Here is a 26819-nt window from a genome sequence, read left to right as displayed (position 1 = left end):
TCATTATAATCATCAAAAAATATATTTTTTTGTAATTCGGCATTTTTTTTTTATATTTAATTGGAATAATATTTCCAGCTTCATTTTAAAATTCCTTGAAATTGTTATGCATATTTTTAATAAAGTTGCTTATGCTAACATATAATGATACCACTGTAGATATTGAACCTGTGGGTGAAGGGCTTATTGCAATGTATCCATTTATACTATTATTATTATTATTATTATAATAATACTATTATTATTATTATTATTGCAATAAAGATTTCTATAAGATTTGCTAACAGCATTTCTTCTATTTATGCCCAAATATGACGTTGGCGTTGCAATAAATATTATTATTGGCATATATTTTTAAATTAAATTTAGAAGTCGAAGCCAGTGGATTTATTTATGTCATGCAGTAATGACAAATACCTCTGTGCGGATCCTCTGCATGTGCCTATTTTGCCTAGTGGTAAACGCGGCCCTGTTAATTAGTAATAAATTTTAATATTTTTATAAGTCATGGCCAAACATCCATAAGGTAGCTTAGGAGGAGGTTAAGATGCTAGTTGCTATTAACATTAATAAATACTGATTTTTATATACACACTACTGAGTTCAGGTGGCTAATTTTGCGCCTCCTCGTGGTAGGTCCAACCAGCTGTAAAAGCCACCTATTAGTGGAGTGGCAAAGCTGTGCTTCTTATCCATGTTATAGTAATAACATTTTGGATCTGGATATTAAAGGTATGGACGTTTAGAATGAGCAGTATTGACGTAAGTGTCAAAATGGCGGACCGAAGGGCTGAACTTGAGCGAAAAAGGCAAAAACTTGCCATGATAAGAGAAGAAAAAGAACGAAAACGTAGAGAAAAAGAAGCAAGAGAGGTATTTATTTATTTATTTATTTTTTTGTTAGTAGTAACTCAACTTCAGTCTGGATCCAGTTAAGTCAGTAAAGTTTGCGATTCATAACGCTGCCATATGTGAGTTTAGATGTGTTAATTTAACGGATTGGTAAAATTTAGAACACCTTACGTCCTGGTCGTGGCCAACGACCTGTTTTTGCCTGAATCCCTTCCGAAGTCGCGTAAAAACATAACCTTGGCTATTCTCCAGATTATGGGTACACTTCCGTACTTCGGCGAGGAAGAAGATAGTCCTACGACCGGTGGCTTCCTTGAATTCTTCTCGAAGTCGCGTAAAAACTTAACATTTTTTCGTTAAACAAAAATGACTACTTGAATAGAAAGAAAACTCACCTCAATCACAGAACGCGGCCGGACAATCACTCCGTTCTTCGGCCACGCCCGCGACGCGGTGACAAGGTGTACCCAAAAAATGGAGTATAGCCCAACGTTTTTTCACTAAACAAAAATGAAAGTCAATTAAAAACATGACCCCAACTATTTTCTCAGTTCACGTCCTTCACCAAACCTTCTGTTCATCTCGTAGTGTAACTCCAGGGGTACCGTATTCAAAAATTCATCCAACAGATTCATTTCTGTTCTCTAAAAACCTGGTAATTGATAATTTTGTAATTATCAATTACTGGGGCTCTTTCAGATTGACAGTCCTACCCTGATGATGTGAAATCATTGTTGAGTAGATGAGTAATTTGATAGGGTCTCGGAAAAGGTTTGAGGAACCATATATATATATATATATATATATATATTTTTTTTTTTTTTTTTTTTAATTGCAAGTAAAATGAGTGGATGAAATAAGAGACAATGAACTTATAATTTCAGTACTGAGTGGGAAGAAACATATTTCTTTTCTCTAGCATTGTGCAGTGGTAGTGTTGCCATGCTGAACAAGCATAATGTTGAATGTTATTTCTGTACTATTTGCATCTTCTTTAATGCTAACTCTCCACTGAAATCTGAGTTTAGATAGAAGAAGGAAATGAAATCAAAACTTTCAGGCAAGAGTTGACTTTTACTATACTTTACAAGCGACTTTTACTGTATTCATGGTAAAATTTTAAAAATGCTTGCTCGCAAAGAAGTGGTAAAATCTAAAATGCTTGCTCGCTTCCTTCAACAACTCACCATCTTTCTTCTCTGCAAGCAAATTCTTGCTTGCAAAGAAGAAAGGTGATGTTGTTGAAGGAAACATTCCTGATTGGTGCTGATACCTTTTTTGAAGGGTTTTCTAACAATTGTTAGGTTCAAGTGACATGCAAATTCTGTTGAAGAGTGATTTGAAACTGTGTGAATGATTGATTCTCACTGTAGTTTGATAGATACATTGCACAGTTGCCAACCATGGTGAGAATGGTATTTAGTGATCTTACTGCAAATCACCAAATTGATTCACACAAATACTGTGAATTGTGTCATTAAATGTGTTTTGTGTATTAATTTGATCTCCATGTCTTTGTCTGTCCAGAAAAAAGGTGAACTGAGTTAAAAATGCCGAATTTTTTCTACCTTCCTTAATGTAGTTATACTTTTACTGCAATAGTGCTGAAGTGATTTCTTTCAGTTAGGGCAGAGTAATTGTGCATGAGAACTTGTCAACTACATGAACACAGTTTAAACCTATAAATTGTGTTTTTTATAGTTCAAAGTTACTTGAACTATAAACAAATATAATGAAGTTATCAAACACTTGTAACACATAAAAATGGAATATTTATTTATAACATTTTCAACTCAAAATCATCTATTTTAATATGCTGACTTTTGTAATTAACAATCTATTGAAGTTTGTTTGTTTTGTGGAACAACCCTTTAAATTTGTAGGACACACACACGTGCATGCATATATATGTACATGTACACATTTTTTTTTCATTAATGCAGTCACTTTTTTCTTAGATTCTCTGTCAGATGCCCTGCCCCCTGTGTTTGCAACAGTATGGTGCACCACCACCAGTTAAATTGGGCTGTGCCCTACAGTCTCTTGAACTCTCAGATTTGCCCTTAGGTACAAAAAGATTGTGGATCACTGAACTAAATGAACATTAAGTTTGTATTTATGCCACCAAATACGACATTGCTGCCCTTATGGGTAGCACAATTAGTATAATCACTGTCCTCCCTGCACTCGGTGGGGTAGAAACCTTTATATTTCTACAGTCAGTTCCCTGCCATTTTGCACTATATTGGATTCATTACTTCAACTTTCTTAAGGATTCCTTTTTGTGTAACTGTGGTAGAAATGGGGGACTGGGAGACACCATATTCATGCACCAATGCACTAATTTTAGCACCATCACGTTTTTTTTCATTATTTCTTGTTTAATTTTAAGAGAAATTTTCTTATTGCACTGTTTAGAGGCTGTGATTATCAGTTTACATAATGTTGTAATTATAAAACACATTCAACTCAATAAAATTATGTCAAATAATTACATAATACCTGTACATTCTTTTTCTTCAGTGTGCCATCTCTTTGCAGAGGTTGGCTGTCATCTTCGCAATGGATGAATACGAGGGAGAAGCCCCAAACAAACCCTTGTTACTCTGGTCTTGCCACTCTTTGAGGTCTGCCAACCAATATTTACCACTCTTTGAGGTCTACCAACCAATATTTCCTTTTTTTACCTTCGACTTTCTTTCCGTTTATCTTGGCCTGGATTATCATTTGCAACACCTTATATTTGTCATTCCTCATCATGTCCTAAATATTTTAGTTTCTTCTTAATGGCATTAGTTAGTTCTGTCTTTTTCTTCATCTGTCTCGTGTTCTCATCATTCTTTATCTTATCAGTTCATGGCACTCTTAACGTTCGCCTGTAGCACCACATCTCAAAAGCATTTAACTTATTCTGAATCTTCTTTGTCCATGTCTCAGCTCCATAAAGGATAACAGAAAACAAAACATCTCAGTATTCTTGTTCTTAAAGGACGTGTAAGATCTCACTGCAGCATAGAAGATTTTTCATTTTAAGGAAGGCTGCATATGCTTGTTAATTCTTGAGTGTACTTCAATAGAATGGTCCCAGTCCTTACTCAGCATACTTTCAAGATAACGATAACCTTTAATTCTTTCAATTTCTTCATTATTGATTGTAATTTTTGTTTGCACTTCTTTCTTACTGATCACCATAAATTTTGTTTCCTTGATGTTTAACTTCAAACCAAAATTATTCTATTTACTCTATCCATTAGTGATTGTAAATCATTCTCAGAGCTGGCCAGCAAAATAATATCATCTGCATATCTGATCACATGTTTATTGTATTGCCATTAATCTTTATCCTTTCTGTACATCCCTCCGTAGCCTCTTTAAAAATTTGTTTGGCATACACAGTATAGGTGATAGAATACAACCTTGATGAACTCCTATTTTAATTTCTATCTCTTCTGATTTTTCTCCTTCTATGCATACCTTTGCTGATTGTCCCTAATACAAATTGACCATTATTCTAATGTCTTTGCCATCAATTCCAATCTTCTCTAAAATTTTGAACAGTTTGTCCTGTCTTACCCGATCGAAGACTTACTCATAATCCAAGAAGCAGATGTATACCTCTTGGTTCACATCTTGACTTCTTTCTACTAGAGTCCAAACTGCAAACATGGCTTCCTTGGTACCCACTCCTTTTCATATGCCAAATTGAGAATCACTGTTTCTTCACATCTTTTATAAATTCAAATGTGTAAAACCCTTAGAACTATCTTCATTGCATGGCTCATCAAACTAATTGTTCTAAATTGAGAACATCTATTTGCATTTGCACATTCCGGTATGGGTATGAACGATGATCCCAACCATTCTCTGGTAATTTCTCCAGTGTCATAAACCTTTTTGAGCAGACCAATGGCTATATTATCGATATTATTATTTATTTATTTTTTTTCTGTTGCAAAAAAAGCCCTTGATTTCCTTACACCATATAGTCAAAGCTAATACAAATACTAAAATTTCTCTTGATATACAAAACTTTGATTTATGAATTACTCTGAGAAATGCATAGTGTTTGTAAATCAAGAAACTACTGCATTATTAAAAAAATAATAAATAAAAATAACCCTTCTTGAATTTATGATAGATAGGGAAGATATAACATATTTGTCTTCTCTTTAGTGGCTGACTATATAGCCCATGTCAGCCATTTTCAAGCAAACTTTTACTTGCTACTGAAGTAAGAATTATTTTCAAAATATATATTATATTATATAATAATTAAATCAGATTTTGTTTTATTTATTTTTCATTAACTTAAAGGCAGAGGAAGCCTCAACTCGTATTATCAAACCAGAAAAGGACTTAAGAACTGAAGCAGAAGAAATTTTGTCTTCATTGGGAATTGCTCCCCTGGGTGGTAATTACTTTTTTTTTTTTGTTTTATTCTATTATTTATAAAATATTCTGTTTATTTAAGAGTAACATTCTGTCCAGGGCCATTTTGGGCCCAATGGCTTAAATTCTGTTAATATTTTACCATACTGAGTCACAATTATGCCACAGAGTATAATCTTTTATGCATTGTACTTAAGCATGAAATGGATCTGGGCCTACCTTACCTATTCGTCATTAGTTTGTCAAATAGAACTAATATATGAAAACTGCTTTTGAACAATGTAATTTTTGAGAAATATCATATACAGGGTTACGTTACATTGAATCCTGTCACTCTGAGTATACTGTTGTTTTTCACATCACTGTTTATCAAATTTCTGGTGAAAGATTGTGAAACTTGCAGAAATTCTATGTAGATAATGTACACAATATGGATCCTGTCATGTATGACAGGTGCAACAAGTGTTCTGGACTTTTATCAGATGACTGCAATCTCATATTTGGCTGGCTGCTATCATCAGTGCAAATGCTTGTGTTGAGGAAGTGATTTTAGAATGCAAGCATGTTACAGTGATTGTTATTGCATTCCAAATTGTGCAGTAGCGTTGTTAGTGTGGAAATAGTTATTCATGGCCACTTTGCTGTTCAAAGAAATCTATACATGTTGCCAAGGATTTTAACACTGCAGAACTTAAGGTTAAAGTGAACTTTAACTTTAAGTTTTGAGAAAGTATTTAGTATTTTGAATTGTACTTATATTACACTAATGCTTGATCTTCTATGAGTAAAGTAAAAGTAAAGTGCAGCCATTATCAACCCAATGCAGGATGGAAGCCTCCTCAACAATTCATGCTGAGGGAAATGGACCATAATCTGCCATGCTGGTCCAGTGCGGGTTGGCAGACCGATCGTATTTAGCAGTCAGGGGCTTGAACCCCAGTCTACTCAAGGAGCGTGTGCTACTGCACTCCCGCTCCTGACCACTCGGCTACGGAGGCCAGATCCGAGTAGTTTACAATACTTACTATGTTTATTGTTTATTTTTTAGTAATAATTACTTCTTTTAAAATTCTGGATTTTTTTTTGGCCATTAAAAATACTCTTTAGTTTTAATGAAACAAAAAGTTTATTGATTATGCTTAAAACATTAAAATAGGTTGGTGCCACAAAATTGAAACATAATATTATTAATTACTGCCAAAAAAACAAATAGAAAAGACAACATGAGAGAGAGAGAGAGAGAGAGAGAGAGAGAGAGAGAGAAGGAAAAAAAAAAAATTGAGAAAAAGAATAGTGTGGAAAGAATACAAACATAATTTAGAATAATTTAAATAAAAAGGCAAATATACCTTAAGTCTAAAAACCAATAAATGATAAATTTAGACCAGTGACGCTCTGATAATGGCAAGGCCAAATAATGTGAAATATCATGAAAAAGGGATTGCATAATTATCCATGAAACACTAAATCTGAGAAACAATAAAAATAGAGAACAGACGACCGTTATCATCAGAAGGCCATTCTCTCTTTTCTTTTCTTTCATTATTTCTGCTTTCCTATTTTAGACTTCTTTTCACTCTTGTTGGCGGTTTGGATTGGTGTGTGTGTGCGTGTGTAAGTGGTTAAGCTTTATTGTTTTTATTTCTTTACTGCATAAAGGCTACAGTACTGCAGATCTATTGTATTGGCAGGATGACGTTAGTTTGTTTCTGCTCTTCATATAGCTCTGTATAACATTTGAAATGCAGTAATTTCCACAACTATTATTGTCTTGCAGCCTTCTGATGATAAGGGACACAATAGATGCCTGTTTTCTATTTTTATTGTTTCTCAGATTTGGTTTTTCGTGGATAGTTATATGATCCCTTTTCATGATATTTCACATCATTTGGCCTTGTCATTATTAGAGCGTAACGGTCTAAATTTATCATTTATTGTTTTTTAAACTTGGTATATTTGCCTTTTATTTAACTAAATTTATGTTTGAATTCTTTCTACAGTATTCTTTTTCTGAATTTTTTTTCCCTCTCTCTTTCGCCCATTTCGTCTTTTCTATTTGGTTTTTGAAGTTCATTTTTTACAGTGCTTTTCCTTCGGTCTTATATTAATTTTAATTACATTATATTCTGGGCAACATTTTGTTGGATGTACTAAAGCTGCCACTTATGCTTGTCATTCTCTCGTTTCTTTCTTTTATTGTTTTTAACTTTTCTAAATTTTACTTTTAATTTAATTTAACTTAGGGCAACATGTTGACGGTTTTGCTAAAGCTACCTCTTATGTATGTTGCTGCTGTTTTAGTTCATTATTTTTTTGTTTCTTTTGGTCTTTGTAAGGTGATAAATAAATAGGTGGCAGTATGGGCTGTTGCACAGCCCATACTGCCACCTATTTATTTTTTACTTCTGGTTTCTTATCTTAGACCTCTCTTCACTCTTGTTGCTAAATTGGATTTGTGTCTGTGTAAGTGCTTAAGGTTTGTCTTTATTTCTTTAATGCATAAGGGACACCACATAGTTCTGTTTGAAATGCAGTAATTTCCACAACTGTTGTAGCCTTGCCTTCTGATGATAAGGGATACAATGGTCGTTTGTTCTCTGTTTTTGTTGTTTCTTAGATTTGGTTTTTGTAGATAGTGTACAAACCCTTATTTGTCATATTTCATATTATTTTTGCATTGATGTTATCAGAGTGTCACTGGTCCAAATTTATCATTTATTTGGTGTTTAAAATTATGGTATATTTACCTTTTTATTTAAATATATTCAAAATTTATGTTCATATTCTTTCCACACTTTTCTTTTTCCCATTTTTTTTTCTTTTTTGCTCTCACCCATTTTGTCTTTGCTCTTTGGTTGTTTGTTGATTCATTGTAAATGTTGAAAAAGTTAATTCAGTAAAAAGTTAATTCACTTTTTACAATACTTTTCCTTCTTACTATCTTATTTTAATTATAATTACATTTTTTATGTATATATATAAAATGTAATTACAATTACCCAACTCGCTGACTGGCTGTTCAAAATCTCCCACATGCTGCTTATATTTCATATCACGAAGAGAGTCCTTACTTCTTGATGTTCATTCCTTTGATTTCGGCGGCTGGCCCTCGAAAAAGGCATTGAAGTCATAGGATACTCAGCATTTAGTAGTTTTAATTTACTTTTTTTAAACTTCTGTCCCTTCCTTGTTCTCCATAGTTACAATTTCAGTTCTGATAGCCCTTTACCTATTACTCGCTATCTACAAATGTACGTATCCATTATGGTTGTTGGGTTCGTTTTGCCTAATTTTTGGCAGTCCCTGGTCCATAATCTAATAATTATTATTGATATATACTGTTACATTATTCATAAATAATTCTTATAAATAAATTATATATATATACACACACACACACACATATAGCCAGGTATCCATTGGCATTTATGGAACCTTTTATAAACTGCAGGTGACCTACTCCGCGATACGAAATGCACCCCCATATCATTTGGCTGGTGGGGAATTTCACTGTAGACACCATACAGTCTGGATGGTATTCTTCACCATGTCTACGGCGAATTGTTTGTCTCCCATCAGAGCCATGCAGGTTGAATTTCTTCTCATCCGAGAAAATAACTGACTTGCACTGCTGGGGGGGTCCATTTGACATGCTCCTTACACCAAATTAATCGGGCCTTTTTAATTTTTTTGTGTGAGGAGGGGCTTCTTCTTAGGACGACGGGCTACAAGTCCATTTTTGAAGAGTTGTCTTCTGACTGTTACTGCACTTGCTACCACTCCTCTATGTTCTTCCCATTCTCTTTTCAGCTCAGACGAAGAAGCTTTACGGTTTTTAAGACATAAGCGCTTTAAAACGCGGCCCTCTTTTGGCATAGAGACTCGTTTGCATCCAGTTCTTTTTTTTTTCCTATCAGCAGAACCAGTATTCTTGAGTTTGGAAAGAAATCTACTGACTGTCAACTGATTACAAGACACTCTATAAGCAATATGATGAGAAGAACATCCTTCCTCACGTAAAGCAATAATAGCACTCTTTCTTTGTGGCGTCAAGTGCACGTAACTCGCCATCCTGACACAAGCAAGAAATGACTGCAACTTTTGCAGAGCGTGCTTATATAGCTGAAAGTAACAGCTGATGGAATATTATGTCATCACCTATGCGTGTCAATCTTATCTGATGCAGTCTGCAAGAAATATTGCCATATACTTACGTTATTAAGATGACAATTACAATTTTAAGGGGTGATGCACTTTCTTTGAACACCAGCGTATATAAAGCTTCGTATAAGACAGAAGGAAAGCATACTTTCTTACTTGTAGACCATACGCAAAGCCCATATGATATAGTGCATGTTCATAGCTTGGTCCATCTGCAAGCAAGTAGTATAAACACAGGGCAGCTGGTGAATGGCTACCTGCCACCACCTAAATGAAAGGTAATGATGAGATAAACAAAGGATAAGTTTTTTTTTTTTTTTTTTTTTAATGTAATTCTTTTAATTTTTTCCAACTGATGTTTTCTGGTACAAAATTATAATGTTTTATTAAATAAGTACAGGTAGTTCTCAACTTTACGAGTTAATTCGTTCCTAGCGGGCGCTTGTAAAGCGAAAACTCGTAAAGCACGAATTTGTTTCCCATAGACATAATGTTAAAAATAGGGGTTACGTTATCAACAATGAAATTAGTTAGCTAATTAGTTTATGTTTGAACAATGATTGATTTATCCAAAGAAATGAAAACGTAGCCTGTAAAATCAAGCAAATTATAATAATAGAGAAATTATTTATGACTTACAAATGTTAAAGAATGTTTATTCTTCATCATCATTGACTATATGCACACTCGTTGATCACTCATTACTGGCTCGGCACTCGTTGGTTTGTTGCACAAGGAGTCATCTTCAGAAATGCTTCAAGAGGCGTTTATTTCCAAGATAATCTTCTCTTTTCTTCATAAATTTCAATAGTATTTTTTAACAGAACGCACAAATTGCAATTAACATGATTTGCGCAGCGTAACAAGTTTACGAAAATAAAAAAAAAAGAATAAAGAGAAGATTCTGAAAATTTATTTGTTTTTTATACGATAGAAGATTTCAGTAAAGGTCAAACACATTTCACCATAATAATGTAAAAACCCACACAATTCCAGCTATAGGTATTTTCACAAATGCAATAACATTGAGTTTACTACCCGTTTATAATTGCTTACAATAACAGAAAAGCCCAATAAACCGGAAAGTGCAAATTGTTTATATTGTTTTATGGTCGTGACTCCCAGAAATATGCTTTAGAAAAATATCACAAAGCCATTTACAATTCGTTCTTGTAACATATGATAACGATGAAAGTGTAGTGCATTTAATGATTTGAATTCGATTTACGCTATAAAAGCGACCTTTTAGGCAGTTATATAGTGACAATTTGAACTTCCAAGGTCGTAGAATGAATTATAAAAAAACAATGTGTTATTGGGCTCAAGTTACGATATTTTCGTGATACAATGGTAACGGATTAATATTGTAAAGTGGGGTGCACTGTATTGTTTAGCTATGCATGTGGTTTGACATTCATTTTTTGCAATTAATATTTTTGATTTTGTTTAAAATGTCCCCAATATTTCAAACTAGTAAAGATTTGCAGGTTATATTTCAATGTGGGCATCGAAAATTGTATGCATCTTTTCATTATTCTGTTTTGGGCATGCTTTGGTTCTTTCAGTAAGAGGCCTATATGCAACCATCATGGTTTGAGTCAGTACACATACTCGAAAAACAAATGATTCAATCTGCCTTTTGTCTGAAACTTGGAACACCATTAGGTGTTTCAAGACTTTTAGGGCTCTTGGTTATTGGATGAGTTTTAGACAAATAGCAGCATCACCTTTTTTTGGTGATGCTGTTTATATAAAATGATATTAGCAGTTTAGATTTATTTATGGATAATGCTCTCATCTCTAGTGTTGAGTGTGAACCCAGTCCTTTATGGCTGTAAGTCTTCTACTCTCAAAGGACCAGAGATGGAAACTTCTCAAAGATGGAAACTGAAGTAGAAATGCTTAGTTTTCTATATATTTATTTCTATATTCAATTTCAAAGAAAAGAAATTATTAATAAGAGATTGACTTATTTTGTAGAAGTTGGCTCGCCTAAATTCTCAACTTCAGCAGTAACACCTGAGAAGCGGCATTCTCCAACACCAGATCAAGGTTTGCCTTCACAGGCTTCTCATCCTAGTTTACCAATTATAAAGTAAGTAGTAGAAGTATAGTCAATAAATTTTTGTATTGTTTTCTTTATGTATTGATAATAGGTATGATCAAAAAGTTCAGGTACTGACGTCTTGAAATTGTAACATCATAGTGAGTTGTGATTTGTTAAAACATTTGTTGATTCAGTTAGGCCTAGCAACTAATGAATCATCTACAAGTCTGAATTAGCTTGCATAGAAGATGTTTTATGTGTTTCATTAAATTTTACCGTGAATGATTTACTGAGCAATAAACTTGCATCAAATTTTGTTTCAGATAAAGGGAAAGTAGAACAGAAATCCACAAAATGTTATAAACAGCTTTCAGAGAAAATGCTATGTGTTCAGAGACTTTTCAGTTGTTCACAAAGTTTTAAGGAGGGACCACTTGTCACTCACGGATGATCCCCACTCTGGTTGTTGTCCACTTCAAAACCAGTGATTCGATTGCTTGTGTTTCTGATGTGATCAGAAATGACAGACATTTAACCATCCCTGAGGTTGCTAGTATTTGTTTTCCTTATGGAATATGTGAGCCAGTGAGTGGAATATGTTTTGGGCAAGTTTGTGCTTTGCTTCCTTGCTGATGGTCATAAAGAGTCGTTAGTTTTTGCATAACAAGATCTTCATAAATGAAAACTGATACCCATATAGTATCGGGATACCGTATGAACCGAATTTGCAGGGACAGTACCCAGGAGGAGGCGGGTCCCATCACAGTTTCTTGTTTTTTGAAACAGTTTTGTTTCTTCATTGTTAGTGGTGATAAATAGTGGATATCGATGTGGTTTGAAAACAAAGGCCCAGTCCTCTCAGTGGAAGGCTCCATCTTTTCCAAGGCCCAGAATATTAAGACTGTCTCAATCAAGTGTGAAGGTTGTGCTCATCATATTTTTTTTGACTCTCAGTGCATTGTTCTGTTCATTATGAAAAAAATTTGTCCCACTTGGTTAAACTTAACCAGGAATATCACAAAACAATTCTATGGCAGTTGCACAATACTGTTTGGAGGTTAGGTTAGGACAGCCAAGGCTGAGTATGAGAAAGCATTGGCTAAGAGTGCAAAGAATGGAGACAAGGAGTTTTTCATGTATGTGAATACAAAGAAGAAGAATTGGATTGGACCCCTGTGTACCTGGTATGGCAAAGTCTTAGATAATCCAACTGATGAATTGAATAAGTACTTTGCATTGATCTTTACTGATGAAAGATCCTTCATTGAGGAGAAGCTGTGTGAGTGATGCTGAAAAGCACGAAATTAGCGATATTGCAATTTCAGAAGATTTATTAGAAAAACTTTTGAGCCTAAAGGCAATTAAGTCTCCTCGAGTTAATGGCATGTATTAGTATTAGTATTAATAATGGCTGCATGTGCAAGAAAGCCTATGGCTTATGCTGCACCAGCCAAAAAAAAAAAAAAAAAAAAAAATGTGAACAAAACAATGATAAAATTATAATAATTAATAAAAAAAAAGGATATTAAACCTATCATCCTATGCGCTTCCCTTACCCGAAAGTACTATCCAGATGACCTTTGAATTTCCCCAAACTGTCGGCTTCTACCACCCATGAAGGCAACTTATTCCAGTAATTTATAACTCGCTGGCTAAAATAAAACTTCCTGCAGTCCAATCTAAACATTTCCCCCCGTAACTTGAATTTATGTCCCCTAGTTCTAGCATCATTTATAATCTTGAAAATTTCGTCCTCATTCATTTTACTGATGCCTCTCAGAGCCTTAAACACCTCAATCAAATCTCCTCTAAGGTGTCTAGTTTCCAAACTCTACAACCCACATATTTGAAGTCTTTCTTCATAAGGATGCCCTTTTGCCGATCTCACCAGGCATTTTTGCACCCTTTCAAGAAGCTCGATGTTCTTTAGGTGCGGTCTCCATACTTGAACACAGTATTCCAAGTGTGGTCTAACATAAGCCTTATATAATTGTAGGTGGTAGATGACTTTCATCAACCGGTGAAATACCACCACTTTGCTTATTGGAGGCTTAAAGTGGTGAAACCCATGTTTAGACTCTAGAGCAAAGTTTCCGGCATCCCCCCCTCCCCCCATACTTCTCTTTCAACCCATGCACGGTACTAAGTACTATAGGTTTTGATACCTTTCATGTTTGGGGTTTTCATAAAAAAAAAATATATATATATAATGGGATTATCACGTTCCTATCTCTACTTGCAAAAGTTCGATAGATCATCGATAGGACACCATGGGCCTTCCTTGCAACCTGTTTACAATGCTCAGAGAATTTTATGTCTGACCATATCGTAACACCCAAGTCCCTTTCCTCCAGTACTGGGTTTAGTTGAACTCCACCAAGTGAATGAGTTATTTTGGGATTACTGTTTCCCAGGTGTAATACCTTACACTTTGTTGAATTAAAGCATAGCTGCCATTTTTCTGACCATTCCTGAAGTCTATCTAGGTCTCTCTGAAGAAGCTCAGCTTGACAGTGATCATTAACTACTCTACCAATTTTAACATCATCTTCAAATTTAGACATCACGCCCTCTATCCCTTCATCAATGTCGTTTATGAAAATTAAAAACAACAGTAGCCCTAATACTGATCCTTGGGGAACCCCACTTCTTACATCAACCCAATCTGAGGAATAGCCATTTATCACAACCCTCTGCCTCCTGCCCTGAAGCCATCCTTCTATCCATCTAAGGATTTTCCCAGTGATTCCAACCTGTTCCAGCTTATAAAGCAACCGCTCATGTGGGACTGAGTCAAAAGCTTTGCTGAAATCTAAATAAACAATGTCGAAATTATTCCATAAATCCAGTTCGTGATTGACCCTTTCGAAATAGCGAACCAGATTTGTTAAACATGATTTTCCCTTTACAAAACCATGCTGAGTATCCTTGAGAATTTCAATTCGATCCAAATGATCCTGAATTCCTCCCTTGATCATTGCCTCCATGATTTTCCCTACTACTGAAGTCAGACTGACAGGTTGATAATTTCCAACTTCACTTTTAGAGCCACCCTTATGTATGGGAGATACATTTGCACTTTTCCAATCCAAGAGAATCTCCCCAGAGTCTAGCGATGCTCGCATAATTAGCCTCAATGGTTCAATGCACTCGCTTGCCGCCTCCCATAACCCACAACGGCCTCTGTAGCCGAGTGGTCAGCACATTAGAGGTTTCTATTCACTTTGTGAATAGAAACCCCAAAATAACCTATACATTTGGTGGGGTTGAATTAAAAACAATAGAGGAAGAAAGGGATTTGAGAGTTATGATACAGGCAAATATGTTCTCTGAGCAGTGTAAAGAGATGGTCAGCAAAGTTCATGATGTCCTGTCAATGATTTACTGAAACTGTAGAGGTCATAATCCTATTGTATAAGGCAACTGTAAGACTCCACTTGGAATATTCTGTCCAAGTATGGAGACATCTAAAGAAAAGACAATATGCTTCTTGAAATGGTCCAGTGATGGACAACTCACAAGGTGAGATTGGCAAAAGGACAACTGTATGAGGAAAAATTTTGATTATGTGGGCTACAGAGCTTGGCAGCTGGGCACATTAGAGGGAGACCTGATTGAGGTTTATAAGACTGAAAGGGGTTAGTAAAATGAATGAAGATGAAATTTTCAATGTTATAATGAATTCTAGAACTAAGGGCCATAAATTCAAATTACAGGGGAAGAGTTTTAAATTAGATTGTAGAAAGTTTTCTTTTGGCTAGTGAGTTGTTGAAAGTTGCTTCTGCAGGTAGTTAATGCTGACATATTGAATAAATTTAAATGTCAGCTGGATAGTTGCCTGTGTGAAGAGGGAAGTGCATAATTTGTTTATTTTTTTAATCTACTTTTTTTTTTTTTGGCTGGTGCAGAAAAGGCTATGGCTTCCTTGCACTATGGCTAATACTAAAACCAGCCAGAAAAGTGCTTCAGGGAATTTGTGCTTGCACCATGACAGTGCACGGTACTCTGTCGTTGTCATTCCTCTATCCCCATACACCAGATTTAGCTCAACGTGTGTGCCCCCCCCCCAAGTTTAAGCTCCTTTTAAAGGTCACAGATTTATGGCTGAGGAAATTATTTATAATGCTACAGAGGAAATATAGTAGATATTCATTTATTATAAAAATTTGGGTAATATGTATTACAAAGTCAGTTTTTATCTTGTGAGAAATAATGTCATTTTTTATGGTTAATACAAAATGACATTATTTATCAAATTATCAGTGTAGAACAGAAAATGAACCTTGAGATTTGGATGTGGGGAATTTGTGATATTATACATTCCTATCTTGAACAGCCTTAGCATATTTATTGGAAAACCAAAGTTTAGATAAAGGATAAGATTTTAAGGTGGATTGTGGAATAAAGGATTTCATCCGTACAAGAATAATTTTACTGACACAATTTGGGCAAACATCAACATCAGAAGATTTAAAACAGTAATCAAACAAGGAAAAGAAGAAATCTTGCAAATCGCCCCATTTTGCATTTCTGTAATGCCAAACAACATGAAGTTGAGAATGGCCATGAGAGAAAGGCTTCACTAAGAGACATGATCAGAGGTGTCGAGAGGATTACTCTGTACCTGGCAGGGTTGTTTGTGAGAAAAAGATCAAGTGCATTGGTTATGTGGTTAAGATTGTTTGGTATTCTGGCACGTAAATGTGCAAGGAAATTAGTAAAAGCCTCAGCATTTTGAGCTGGGTCCATGATCACAATTCCACGCTGAATCCAGCGTGGAATTGTGATCATTAAAATTACCAAGGAAAATTACCTCACTGGTAGGAAAGTTGGACTGAAATTTGAGTTTCAAAGAAAGGAAGTCAAAGAGTTCCAAATGATTAGTGGAGTTGAGAGAAAGATAGAGGCAGCAAAGAGATTTTAAGCCAGTTAAGATCAAAAAGAGGAGATTTCAAATGAGTAATTCTCTGACAGTGAATATGAGAACAGAGAATAAGTACTACCTTTGAGGCGCCTCCGTAGCCAGGTGGGAAGGAGCAGCAGTGCGTAGCACACGCTTCTTGATTAGACCGGGGTTCGAGCCCGTCACCACCAAATACGGAGGATGCGGAAAGGTCATTCAGGGAATGACCACCGCATATCCCGGAGCAATATGGCCTTAGTTGCTAATGCTCCTAAAAACCAAATAACAACAACAACAACAACAACTACCTTTGAAGTGAAAGGAATTGCACAGTGAATAATTAGGACAAATGAGATGAGCAGTGGTCGAGGCAACCAATAATTGAGATTCAGTCAGAAAAAGTAAGTGGGGCTTGGCAGACTGCAGGTGGAAATGGAAAGCATTGAGATTATAACTGATATCATATATGTTTGTGAAATTAATGAAGAATTTTTAATACAAAACTTGGTACAATTGCCCTACTGTTGCCCACCACCAGCACCCATATGACCACCCAATTCTGCTTTTCCCTGAAAGACAGCACTATCTTGTTAATTTACTTTTAAGTAAACAAAGCCAGTTTATATTAGCTACAAAATAAATATATTCTGACAAACATGAATTGTAGGTGAGTTGCAATTGTATCATGTTCAAAGAGTTTTTTGTGCCATTTTTATCCAAAAACTGATTAAGCACTTTTCCTTGGCTTAACCAGCTTAACTAACCATCTAGGGTTCAGTATCCAATTCTTCAAGAAAGCTTTGGAACCTCTTCCATGAATTGAATTTACTATTTTAACAACAACATTCATTAACTGAGAATATTTTAGTGTTTTTCCACATAAATGCATCAATAATTTTTAAAGTTAGGAATATCTCCATCATTTCCACATGAAATAAAAGTTTTTGTTTCCCTGTCATTGGTAGAACATTATCTCTTGTAAAATCTCCTGAAAAATCACATCCCTCTTGTAAAATCACATGAAATAAAAGTTTTTGTTTCCCTGTCATTGGTGGAAATTATCTTTGGTAGAATCTCCTCTTCATGTATTAATTTTTTAAATGTTTCAAAAAATGTCTATGCTGCTTGTATTTTTACTTAAAGTTAAGTTTTTAAAATTTAAGTTTTGGTAAAAAAACAAGCAATAACCCTTTCACAGAAAAATTGGCAAGAATTATTTTGAACATGAGAGGCTGCTGAGCATGATCATTTGTATTGGTATGTTCATCAATTTGTAGTAAAAAATAAGTATACTTTTCAGTGTCATATTTTAATTGTAAAATAATATTTTCTCTTTACGTATAGTATCATGTTAATGGTGCACCCTTTATTGCAGAATGAAGGATGCATCATTAGCACAGAATACTGTTTGAAGATTTTATAAATAAAACATTAATATTTTTTTATTTTTAAAATCTTCAGATAAAGTTTCTGCGTGGCAACTTCAAAAATTGGACCATTTGCAAAAGATTTTTTATTGCATGCTAAAATATAAATTACTTTAACTGAGGACTGCATGTGATTCTTCACTGGTTTTGTTTGCTTGAAGAAAAGGTTTTGTTGAGAAGTTAATGAAGTCATAAAATTGTATATATTTTTTTTCATTCAAAGTAATATTTTCAGTGGAAATTCATCTTCAAAATACCTGTTAACACAGTTATGATGATGGTTCACATTTGATCTCTTGGGTTTAGATACTGGCAAATTACACAACAAGCACACTGCTTTCCTTTAATAATGAATTATGTGTTGCACATGTAATGCAATAAAAACAGATATGCTAGTAAGCTGAGGCTTGAGGTAATGTAAAGCAACATTTTTTTTGGCTTTGAACAACCATGCAAAAAACATGCATATGCTAATCCTCCATCCTTGGGTCTTGCTCCCATCTTTCTCAGTGGCATGCTAGAAAATGTACTGGTGAACAAATTCTTAGAAACTCCCCCCCCCTGTTTTAGGAGAACTAGGAGAGAAATATTTTAATTTCTCTATATGCTAATTCTTTAAAATTTTTCAACTATGATACAACTTTTAGGAATATTCAACTTTTAGGAATATTCCAACCTTAATAAAGAAATATTTTGCATTAATCACCTAAATTATAAAATTTGTCTGGCAGATGCTTGAAAAAGATTTTGTGGGCTACCAGGTACCCATAAGCTACTCGTTGGACATCAGTGTTGTACAACATATTAACAATATTTAATTTAAATCTTGTTGCAGTGACTCAACAAATATGTGCCCTTTCAGCTGTGAGTTTTCCACTGATGGCTGACTATTTTGAAAATTTGCAAAAATGAAAAGCTTGTATATAAATTATTTGAAATATTAATCTGTCTTAATTTGACTTGATTACTTTTCTGGGATCATAAGACACACTTTTTTTTCTCTCCTGAAAATGTTGCTTAAAAGTGCCCCTGTGTTTCATGGTCTGCAGTTATAATGCATACACTGCAGAAGCTTTCACAAAGTGTGAAACTAGAAATGCCTTTGGCAATGAAGATGTACCCTTTGAGAAAGTGCAAGTTCAGACCAAAACATCAGAACTGATGAGTTTTTTTTTTTTTTTTTCAGTGCTACAACAAAAGCTTCATTCTCCACTAGCATTTTGTAAACTTTTGAATACATGATTTCATTATAAAGAATAAAGTATTTATTTCTAAAACATACGTGCAACTTAGTCTGGTGTATGTCTGTCCAGAAAGTACAGTAAAAAGGCAAATTAGAATTTTATAAAATCTTTAATTTAAACAAAAAACTTGTTACATTTTTGTTAGCATATATATATATATGCATAATGAGTCTATTGTCTTCACTACATCTATCTGTCTGTGTGTTTGCCTGTCTGTCAACATGTAATGACTCGTCTTGTAATGGACATATTTTCTTGAAATTTTTTATTTGGTCTTTTAAAAAGATTGTCAAGCCATTCCAAATTTCATTAAAATCAGACCAATAGAAATCTGGCAGTTATTATTTCTTTCTCTTTTTTTTTTTTTTCACATTGTCATGTAATAACTTGACTCCTAGTGCATGGATTTTTATCAGATTTTATATTTGGGCCTTTTAGGAATATTTGGCAAATTTCTAAATTTTGCCACCCAATGCCATTCAAATTTCATTAAAATTAGATCAGCAGAAATCTAGCAATCATTATTTATTTTTTTTTCAAATCTGTCATTCCAACATGCTGGTTGTAGGAATGAATGGGTGATATGGTGCTGCATGGAAACAAAATTTTCGTGGTGCCTGCATAAAATTTGGTACTTTTTCCTTCTCTTTTTCTCTCTCTGTTTCTTTCTCTTATAAATCATGAATTATTACTATTTGCTAATGCACCTGAATTGTAATGTACTATGTATATTAGCTGACTTTTTTTTTTATAGATGACTTTTTTTTTATAGAATTTTGGCTTCTGGTTCACCCTCTGATTTTATAAGGTATTTTCACTCTGCCATTTATTATAAACTACAGTAAGTATTATTAGTGGCAAATTATACAGGGAAACAAGCTTTTACAGTATCAGCCAAAAAAAAAAATAAATAAAACACTGTCTCATCTGTCCATCCCTCATAATAATTTATCTAATCCTTCATTTAACTGTCCACTTCCAGATGGAAGTTTGTTTGAACAGTTAGTTACTATCCGGTTGAAAGTAAATTTTTGATATCTATACTGCTACCAACCTTTTTCAATATGTGTTGTCCAATAAAGAGTAAGGATGCCATCAGTATTTAGTTTATTCAATCCATTTAAAGCTTTAAACCTTCAATCAGGTCTCCTTTCAGGTGCCTGGTTTCCAAGTGGTGCAGTAGGGAAACCAAAGTCTTTCATGGTAGGAGTACCTTTTCATGGCCTTGAATAACCTTGTTGCTCTTCTGCATCCATTCCAAGAGATGCATAAAATTGAATCTTAAATTGAATCTTCTTAAAATTAGGTGTCCAGACCTATATATGCAGTACTTAAGATTACTTGGAAGATTAATTCCAAGATTAATTGAAAGCACAGCTGGTAATACTTACTGGAGGAGATTTCAAGACAGTTCCTACCTAAATGGACACATTATTTGAAGCATATTAAATGACCTTAAAAAATGTGTGTTATTTATGTGTATAATATTTAAATTAAATTATAATAAAAAAGAAAAATAAAACAGTGCAACAAAAGATAGAGTAAGATGGTAAGGCAAACATCTATATAGCTCTGTAGCATTATGTACTGTATTGCTAGAAAAAAAAATGGGAATGGGCATGTTAAGATTAAGAAACTAAAAAACCCTTCATGGGGTTTTTAGTTTCTGAATGGGGGAGGGGAGATGGAAATCTGAAACATTTTAAAAAAATTAAGGGTAAATAAAGATTACCCCTGTATGTACAAAGTGAATGAAGTGATTGGAGAAAGAAGGATGAGTATGAAATGTCAGTGAGATGGTAAGTCTCCTTTCAGACATAAATTTATCCAAAATAAATTGCATAACTGATTGGAAGAGAATATTTGGAATTGAAAAATTCCAGGAAACTAGTGAGATAGTATGCTTTCTTTACTGGACTAGAGCTCTCACAAACTGAAAATAATTTTGAAAGAATTAAGAATATGCTTGTTTGTTTGTTATTTGGTTTTTAGGAGCATTAGCAACTAAGGCCATATTCCGGGGATATGCAGTGGTCATTCCCTGACCTTTCCGCATCCTTCGTATTTGGTGGTCACAGGCTCGAACCCAGGTCTAATCTAGAAGCGTATGCTACGCACTGCTTCTCCTGCCCACCTGGCTATGGAGGTGCCCTTAAGAATATGGCAAGCCAAGAAAAAAAAAAACCTAAAGAAAACCAGTAACTTAACTATTCTTAACTTATTCTCTCCTTTCCCCCATACACTGATTTGTTTTTATTGTTGTAGTTAAGTTACTGGTTTTCTTTTGGCTTTTGCTTTTTACTAGGCTTATACTTTGAGAGTATTCTTAATTTGTATATTCTATTTGTATTTCAGCATGTAGGTAATGGTCTGCAGCCACCATTGTTTACCTTTTTGTATATATATATATATTTTTGTTTTATTTTTTCTTTATTATTAGAATTTAATATAAATGTATTTGTTATTTATGTTACATGTTTAATAGTGGATTGAGATGCTGCTCATACTTCCATCAGGTGTAAAATTTTTATTTAACTTGTTTTCTTTACCAGTGGTTTGATATTGTCTTGTGAATACTCTTAGTTGTTGTATTATAATTTCTTGCTACGTAAGGGCCATGATTACTCAAATTTGTCGCACTGTATGTTGATTAGCTTGCCTGTCAGGTCAGCAGTACACTTCTTTTTTAGTACAAAATGCGGTGATTCCATAGCCATTGTTTGCCTAGAAGCTTTCTGATGAGATGGGGATTGGTGGCCAGTCAATTTTAATTTATTTTTTGTTTCATGATAGTGGTCAAATTGTTGTGATTGGTTTCGTGATTCTGCTTATTGTGATATTTCCCACAGCTCTGTACAGTCCTGTTACCATCAAGGGAATATTGCTAAATTTAAGTTAAGTAAATTAAAGTAATTACAGATCTGTTCGCTTAACATCTGTTCCAGGGAAAATAATGGCATAGATTTAATTAATTGCAGACCTGTTAACTTAATGTCTGTTTCAGAAAAATAATGGAATTACTGGTTAAAGAAATAATGCAGGACCATACTGTAATCACAGCATGGATTTGTCAAGGAGCAGTCTTGTGTAATCAATTAGATAGGTTACTATGATGCAGGGACCAAGGAAATGGATGCAACAAATAATTTTTATATCATATACAGCAGACTCTTGATTTACCGGGATCAGATAAACTGGGACACTTAAAGACTCCAAAAAAAAAAAAAAAAAAAAAAAACTAACCAGAAATCATAAAATTCAAGTAATAACTAGAATTGGTATAAACAAATGTTTTGCGCCGACCGGGCTAGCCGGGTGGGTAAAGTGCCTGCCTGGCAACCCAAAGGTCGTGGGTTTGAATCTTGCCTTGGGCTTGGATCAGAGTAGGAAATGCAAAAACTTTGGGAAGTGCATTATGGTCACAAAAGCCGATGTGGCAACAACTAACAAAAAAAAAAAAAAATGTTTTGCAAGTGGTAAATAAGCGACAAGAAGTGGCATTATAAGTTGTCATTGGGAGATTATAATTATTGCCTTGCAACCCCCTGCTGTCTTTACACCTGCCACTCAAAAAAAAAAAAAAAAAAAGATATCAAGTGATTAGTTTGTTTTAGTGCGTTGCATCAATTGTTGTGTTGCGTAGCACTGTTATTTATGTCAGGGATGTCGGAATTTTTTTTTTTTATAGTAACTATTTTTTTTTTTTTTTTGTTTAGAAATTGCAAAATTGATAGGCAAACACGAGTTGTGCTTTCAATTAAACAAAAACGTGAAATTATTCAAAAGTTTGAAAACGGTGTATCTGTTAAATCTCTAATGAACTATTATAATGTTGGTGACTAAACCATATGCAACAATTGACATCATAAAAAATAAAGGGAAGCACTGTATTGGACACTCGAGTAGTGCGTGGTAAGTTTTTCATTTTTTACGTAGGTTGCCGAACATTTTTCGATATAGTAAGTCCCCGACTTACATAGCTTCGGACTCACGTTACATTATTAATATATTTTTTATATGATTGAAGATTTCAGTGAAGGGACACACATTTCACCATAATAACGTAAAAATCCACAGAATTCCAGTATCGGTATTACTGCAAATGCAATAAGATCGAGTTTATTACCCATTTATAATGAATTGCATTAACAGAAAAGCCCAATAACCCGGAAAGTGCAAATTATTTTTATAGTAGTAGTAGTAGTAGTAGTAGTGGCATGTGATGCAAGAAAGCAAATGTATGAGCTTATGCAGCATCAGCCAAAAAAAAAAAAAAAAAAAAATCACACCATTCCCTCCAAATGCCTGTCCAGTTCCTCCTTAAATTTATTCAACCTATCAACTTCCACAACGACAGATGGAAGTTTGTTCCAGCAATTAACCACCCGCTGGCTAAAGGAAAATTTCCGCACATCTATTCTACATCTGTCTTTTCTTAATTTGAATTTAGGCCCCCTTAGATTCGTAATCTGAACAAGTGGAAGGATCCCATCAGAATTCAGCGTGCTCAACCCATTCAAGGCCTTATATACCTCAATCAGATCACCGCGCAGGTGCCTAGTCTCCACTCACTGCAATTTGCAGAACTTAAGCCTCTCTTGGTAAGAGGATCCCTTCATTCCCCTCACCAATCTTGTTGCCCTTCTCTGTACACGCTCAAGTAAATCTACATCCTTCATAAAATGAGGCCTCCAGACCTGCACGCAGTACTCAAGCCGTGGCCTGACCATTGCCTTATACAGAGGGATAATCACCTCCTTTTCCCTGCTAGCAAAATTCCTATATATCATTGACAAAACCCCATGACCTGCCCTGGCAGCCTGTCTGCATTGCTCAGAAAACTTCATATCTGCCTGCACAATTACTCCCAGGTCTTTTTCATTTTCTACCACCTTAAGTGTAGTACCACACAGTTGGTACATTTCTCTGGGGTTACTTCTACCCATATGTAGTACTTTGCATTTGTCAAGGTTAAACTTCAGTTGCCACTTCTTAGCCCATCTGCCCAAATTATCTAGATCCTGTTGCAGTAGCACACTGCCATTACTGTCATTAACAACCCTGCCAACCTTTGTATCATCTGCAAACTTCGACATTAAGCCTGATATACCTTCATCAATATCATTGATAAATATACAAAACAACAGTGGACCTAACACCGAACCCTGTGGGACTCCACTAATAACATTAGTCCAAGAAGAGCAGCACCCATTGATTACCACCCTCTGTCTTCTAGCACTTAACCATCCTTTTATCCATTGTAGCAACTTACCCTTAATACCATTCTGCTCCAATTTGTACAATAGTCTTCCATGCGCAACAGTGTCAAAAGCTTTCCTGAAATCCAAATATATGATATCAAAATTATTTTTCGCATCCAGTTCCTTTGTAACCACATCATAATATCCTATCAAATTTGTCAGACAAGACTTTCCCTTAACAAACCCATGCTGTGTCTGAATTATTGCTGCAGTCTTGTCTAGATGATCCTGCATTGCATCTTTAACCAGTGACTCCATTATTTTACCCGGAACAGAAGTTAAACTAACTGGTCTGTAGTTTAACTTCTGTTCCGGGTAAAATAATGGAGTAGTTTTATGGCAGTGACCTCCAGAAATGAGCTTTAGTAAAATGGGAGCTCGCGTGGTGTGAAAATGGTTAGTTTTTGCCTTAACCCTGTGAAGTTCTTTTCAGAAAATTTAATTTTGACTGTTATCATAGTGCCGACTAAGAGAATAAGTGATAGTGGTACTAGTAAATCTATCAAGAAAAGGAAAGCGATTGAGTTGGATCAGAATGAAAATGGCCAAACATTAACAAGTATTGCATGGAACTCAGATTTGTCAGTGACAACGGTGAACACAATAAAGGAGAAAGACAAAATACCAGAAGCGGTGAAGCGATCGGCACCAATGAAGTCAACTATAATAACCAGGGCTACGAAATACATATCAGTTTTTACAGTACAATAACATGCATTTTTTCCTCCTTTTATGTTTTCTTTTCTTATGCGCCACTCTGGCTACTTTACCACTGTATACAGATAAAGTTTTTAATTGAACTAATTAAAAATATATATAACTATTTTTCTTCATTCTTTTGAGGATATTATGTAGTTTTTGTAATATCGGAATATCAGGGATATAGTAGCAATATTTTATTAGTCATTCCCATGTTACGTAAGAAGTCCTGGAACGTATCTCTTACGTATGTCGGTGACTTACTGTATTTTTGGATTATCCGGGAATCTATCCCGGAAAATCGAGAGTCTACTGTACTTGGATTTCAGGAAGGCTTTTAATACTGTTACACATCAAAGACCGCTGTACAAACTGGAGCAAATGTGGCATTAAGGGCAAGTTACAGCTATGGATAGAGGGATGGTTAAGTGGAAGGTGACAGAAAGTGGTTATAAGTGGGCACTGCTCTTCATGGATTAATGTTATTAGTAGCTTTCCCCATGGTTCAGTGCTGGGTCCATTGTTGTATTAGTATTAGTAACGGCCGCACGGTGCAAGAAAGCCTATGGCTTATGCTGCACCAGCCAAAAAAAAAAAAAAAAATCCGAACAAAACAATGATAAAAACAAAAAATAAATAAAATAAATAACTAAATAATAATAATTAATAAATAAAAAAAAATAAAATAAAAAATAAATAAAAAGGAAATTAAACCTATCATCCTATGCACTTCCCTTACCCGAAAGTACTATCCAGATGACCTTTGAGTTTCCCCAAACTGTCGGCCTCTACCACCCATGAAGGCAACTTATTCCAGTAATTTATAACTCGCTGGCTAAAATAAAACTTTCTGCAGTCCAATCTAAACATTTCCCCCCGTAATTTGAATTTATGTCTCCTAGTTCTAGCATCATTTATAATCTTGAAAATTTTGTCCTCATTCATTTTACTGATGCCTCTCAGAGCCTTAAACACCTCAATCAAATCTCCTCTAATGTCTAGTTTCCAAACTCTGCAACCCACATATTCAAAGTCTTTCTTCATAAGGACGCCCTTTTGCCGATCTCACCAGGCGAGTTACCCTTCTTTGCACCCTTTCAAGAAGCTCTGTCTTTCTTTAGGTGCGGTCTCCATACTTGAACACAGTATTCCAAGTGTGGTCTAACATAAGCCTTATATAATGGGATTATCACGTCCCTATCTCTACTTGCAAAAGTTCGATAGGTCATCGATAGGACACCATGGGCCTTCCTTGCAACCTGTTTACAATGCTCAGAGAATTTCATGTCTGACCGTATCGTAACACCCAAGTCCCTTTCCTCCAGTACTGGGTTTAGTTGAACTCCACCAAGTGAATAAGTTATTTTGGGATTACTGTTTCCCAGGTGTAATACCTTACACTTTGTTGGATTAAAGCACAGCTGCCATTTTTCTGACCATTCCTGAAGTCTATCTAGGTCTCTCTGAAGAAGCTCAGCTTGACAGTGATCATTAACTACTCTACCAATTTTAACATCATCTGCAAATTTAGACATCACGCCCTCTATCCCTTCATCAATGTCGTTTATGAAAATTAAAAACAACAGTGGTCCTAATACTGATCCTTGGGGAACCCCACTTCTTACATCAACCCAATCTGAGGAATAGCCATTTATCTCAACCCTCTGCCTCCTGCCCTGAAGCCATCCTTCTATCCATCTAAAGATTTTCGCAGTGATTCCAACCTGTTCCAGCTTATAAAGCAACCGCTCATGTGGGACTGAGTCAAAAGCTTTGCTGAAATCTAAATAAACAATGTCGAAATTATTCCCTAAATCCAGCTCGTTAGTGACCCTG

General features: G+C 34.9%; 1 protein-coding gene across 1 annotated transcript in view; it reads left to right on the top strand.

Annotated features, from left to right (window-relative positions):
• The first annotated feature begins 622 nt into the window (after nucleotides 1-622).
• Nucleotides 623-26819, top strand: part of LOC150080278 (cytoplasmic dynein 1 intermediate chain-like) — a 389556-nt gene continuing 363359 nt past the window's right edge. Inside the window, 3 exon segments of the mRNA XM_090380674.1 lie at nucleotides 623-873; nucleotides 5167-5263; nucleotides 11383-11497. Of these exon segments, the coding sequence (XP_090236800.1) occupies nucleotides 748-873; nucleotides 5167-5263; nucleotides 11383-11497 (338 nt within the window). The 5' untranslated portion in view covers nucleotides 623-747.

Source organism: Mastigoproctus giganteus, chromosome 9, assembly GCF_048544385.1.
Source record: "Mastigoproctus giganteus isolate SK-2022 chromosome 9, ASM4854438v1, whole genome shotgun sequence".
Taxonomy (NCBI): domain Eukaryota; kingdom Metazoa; phylum Arthropoda; class Arachnida; order Uropygi; family Thelyphonidae; genus Mastigoproctus; species Mastigoproctus giganteus.
Note: the sequence above shows the minus strand (reverse complement) of the source record. Positions and strands in the feature narration are given on the sequence as shown.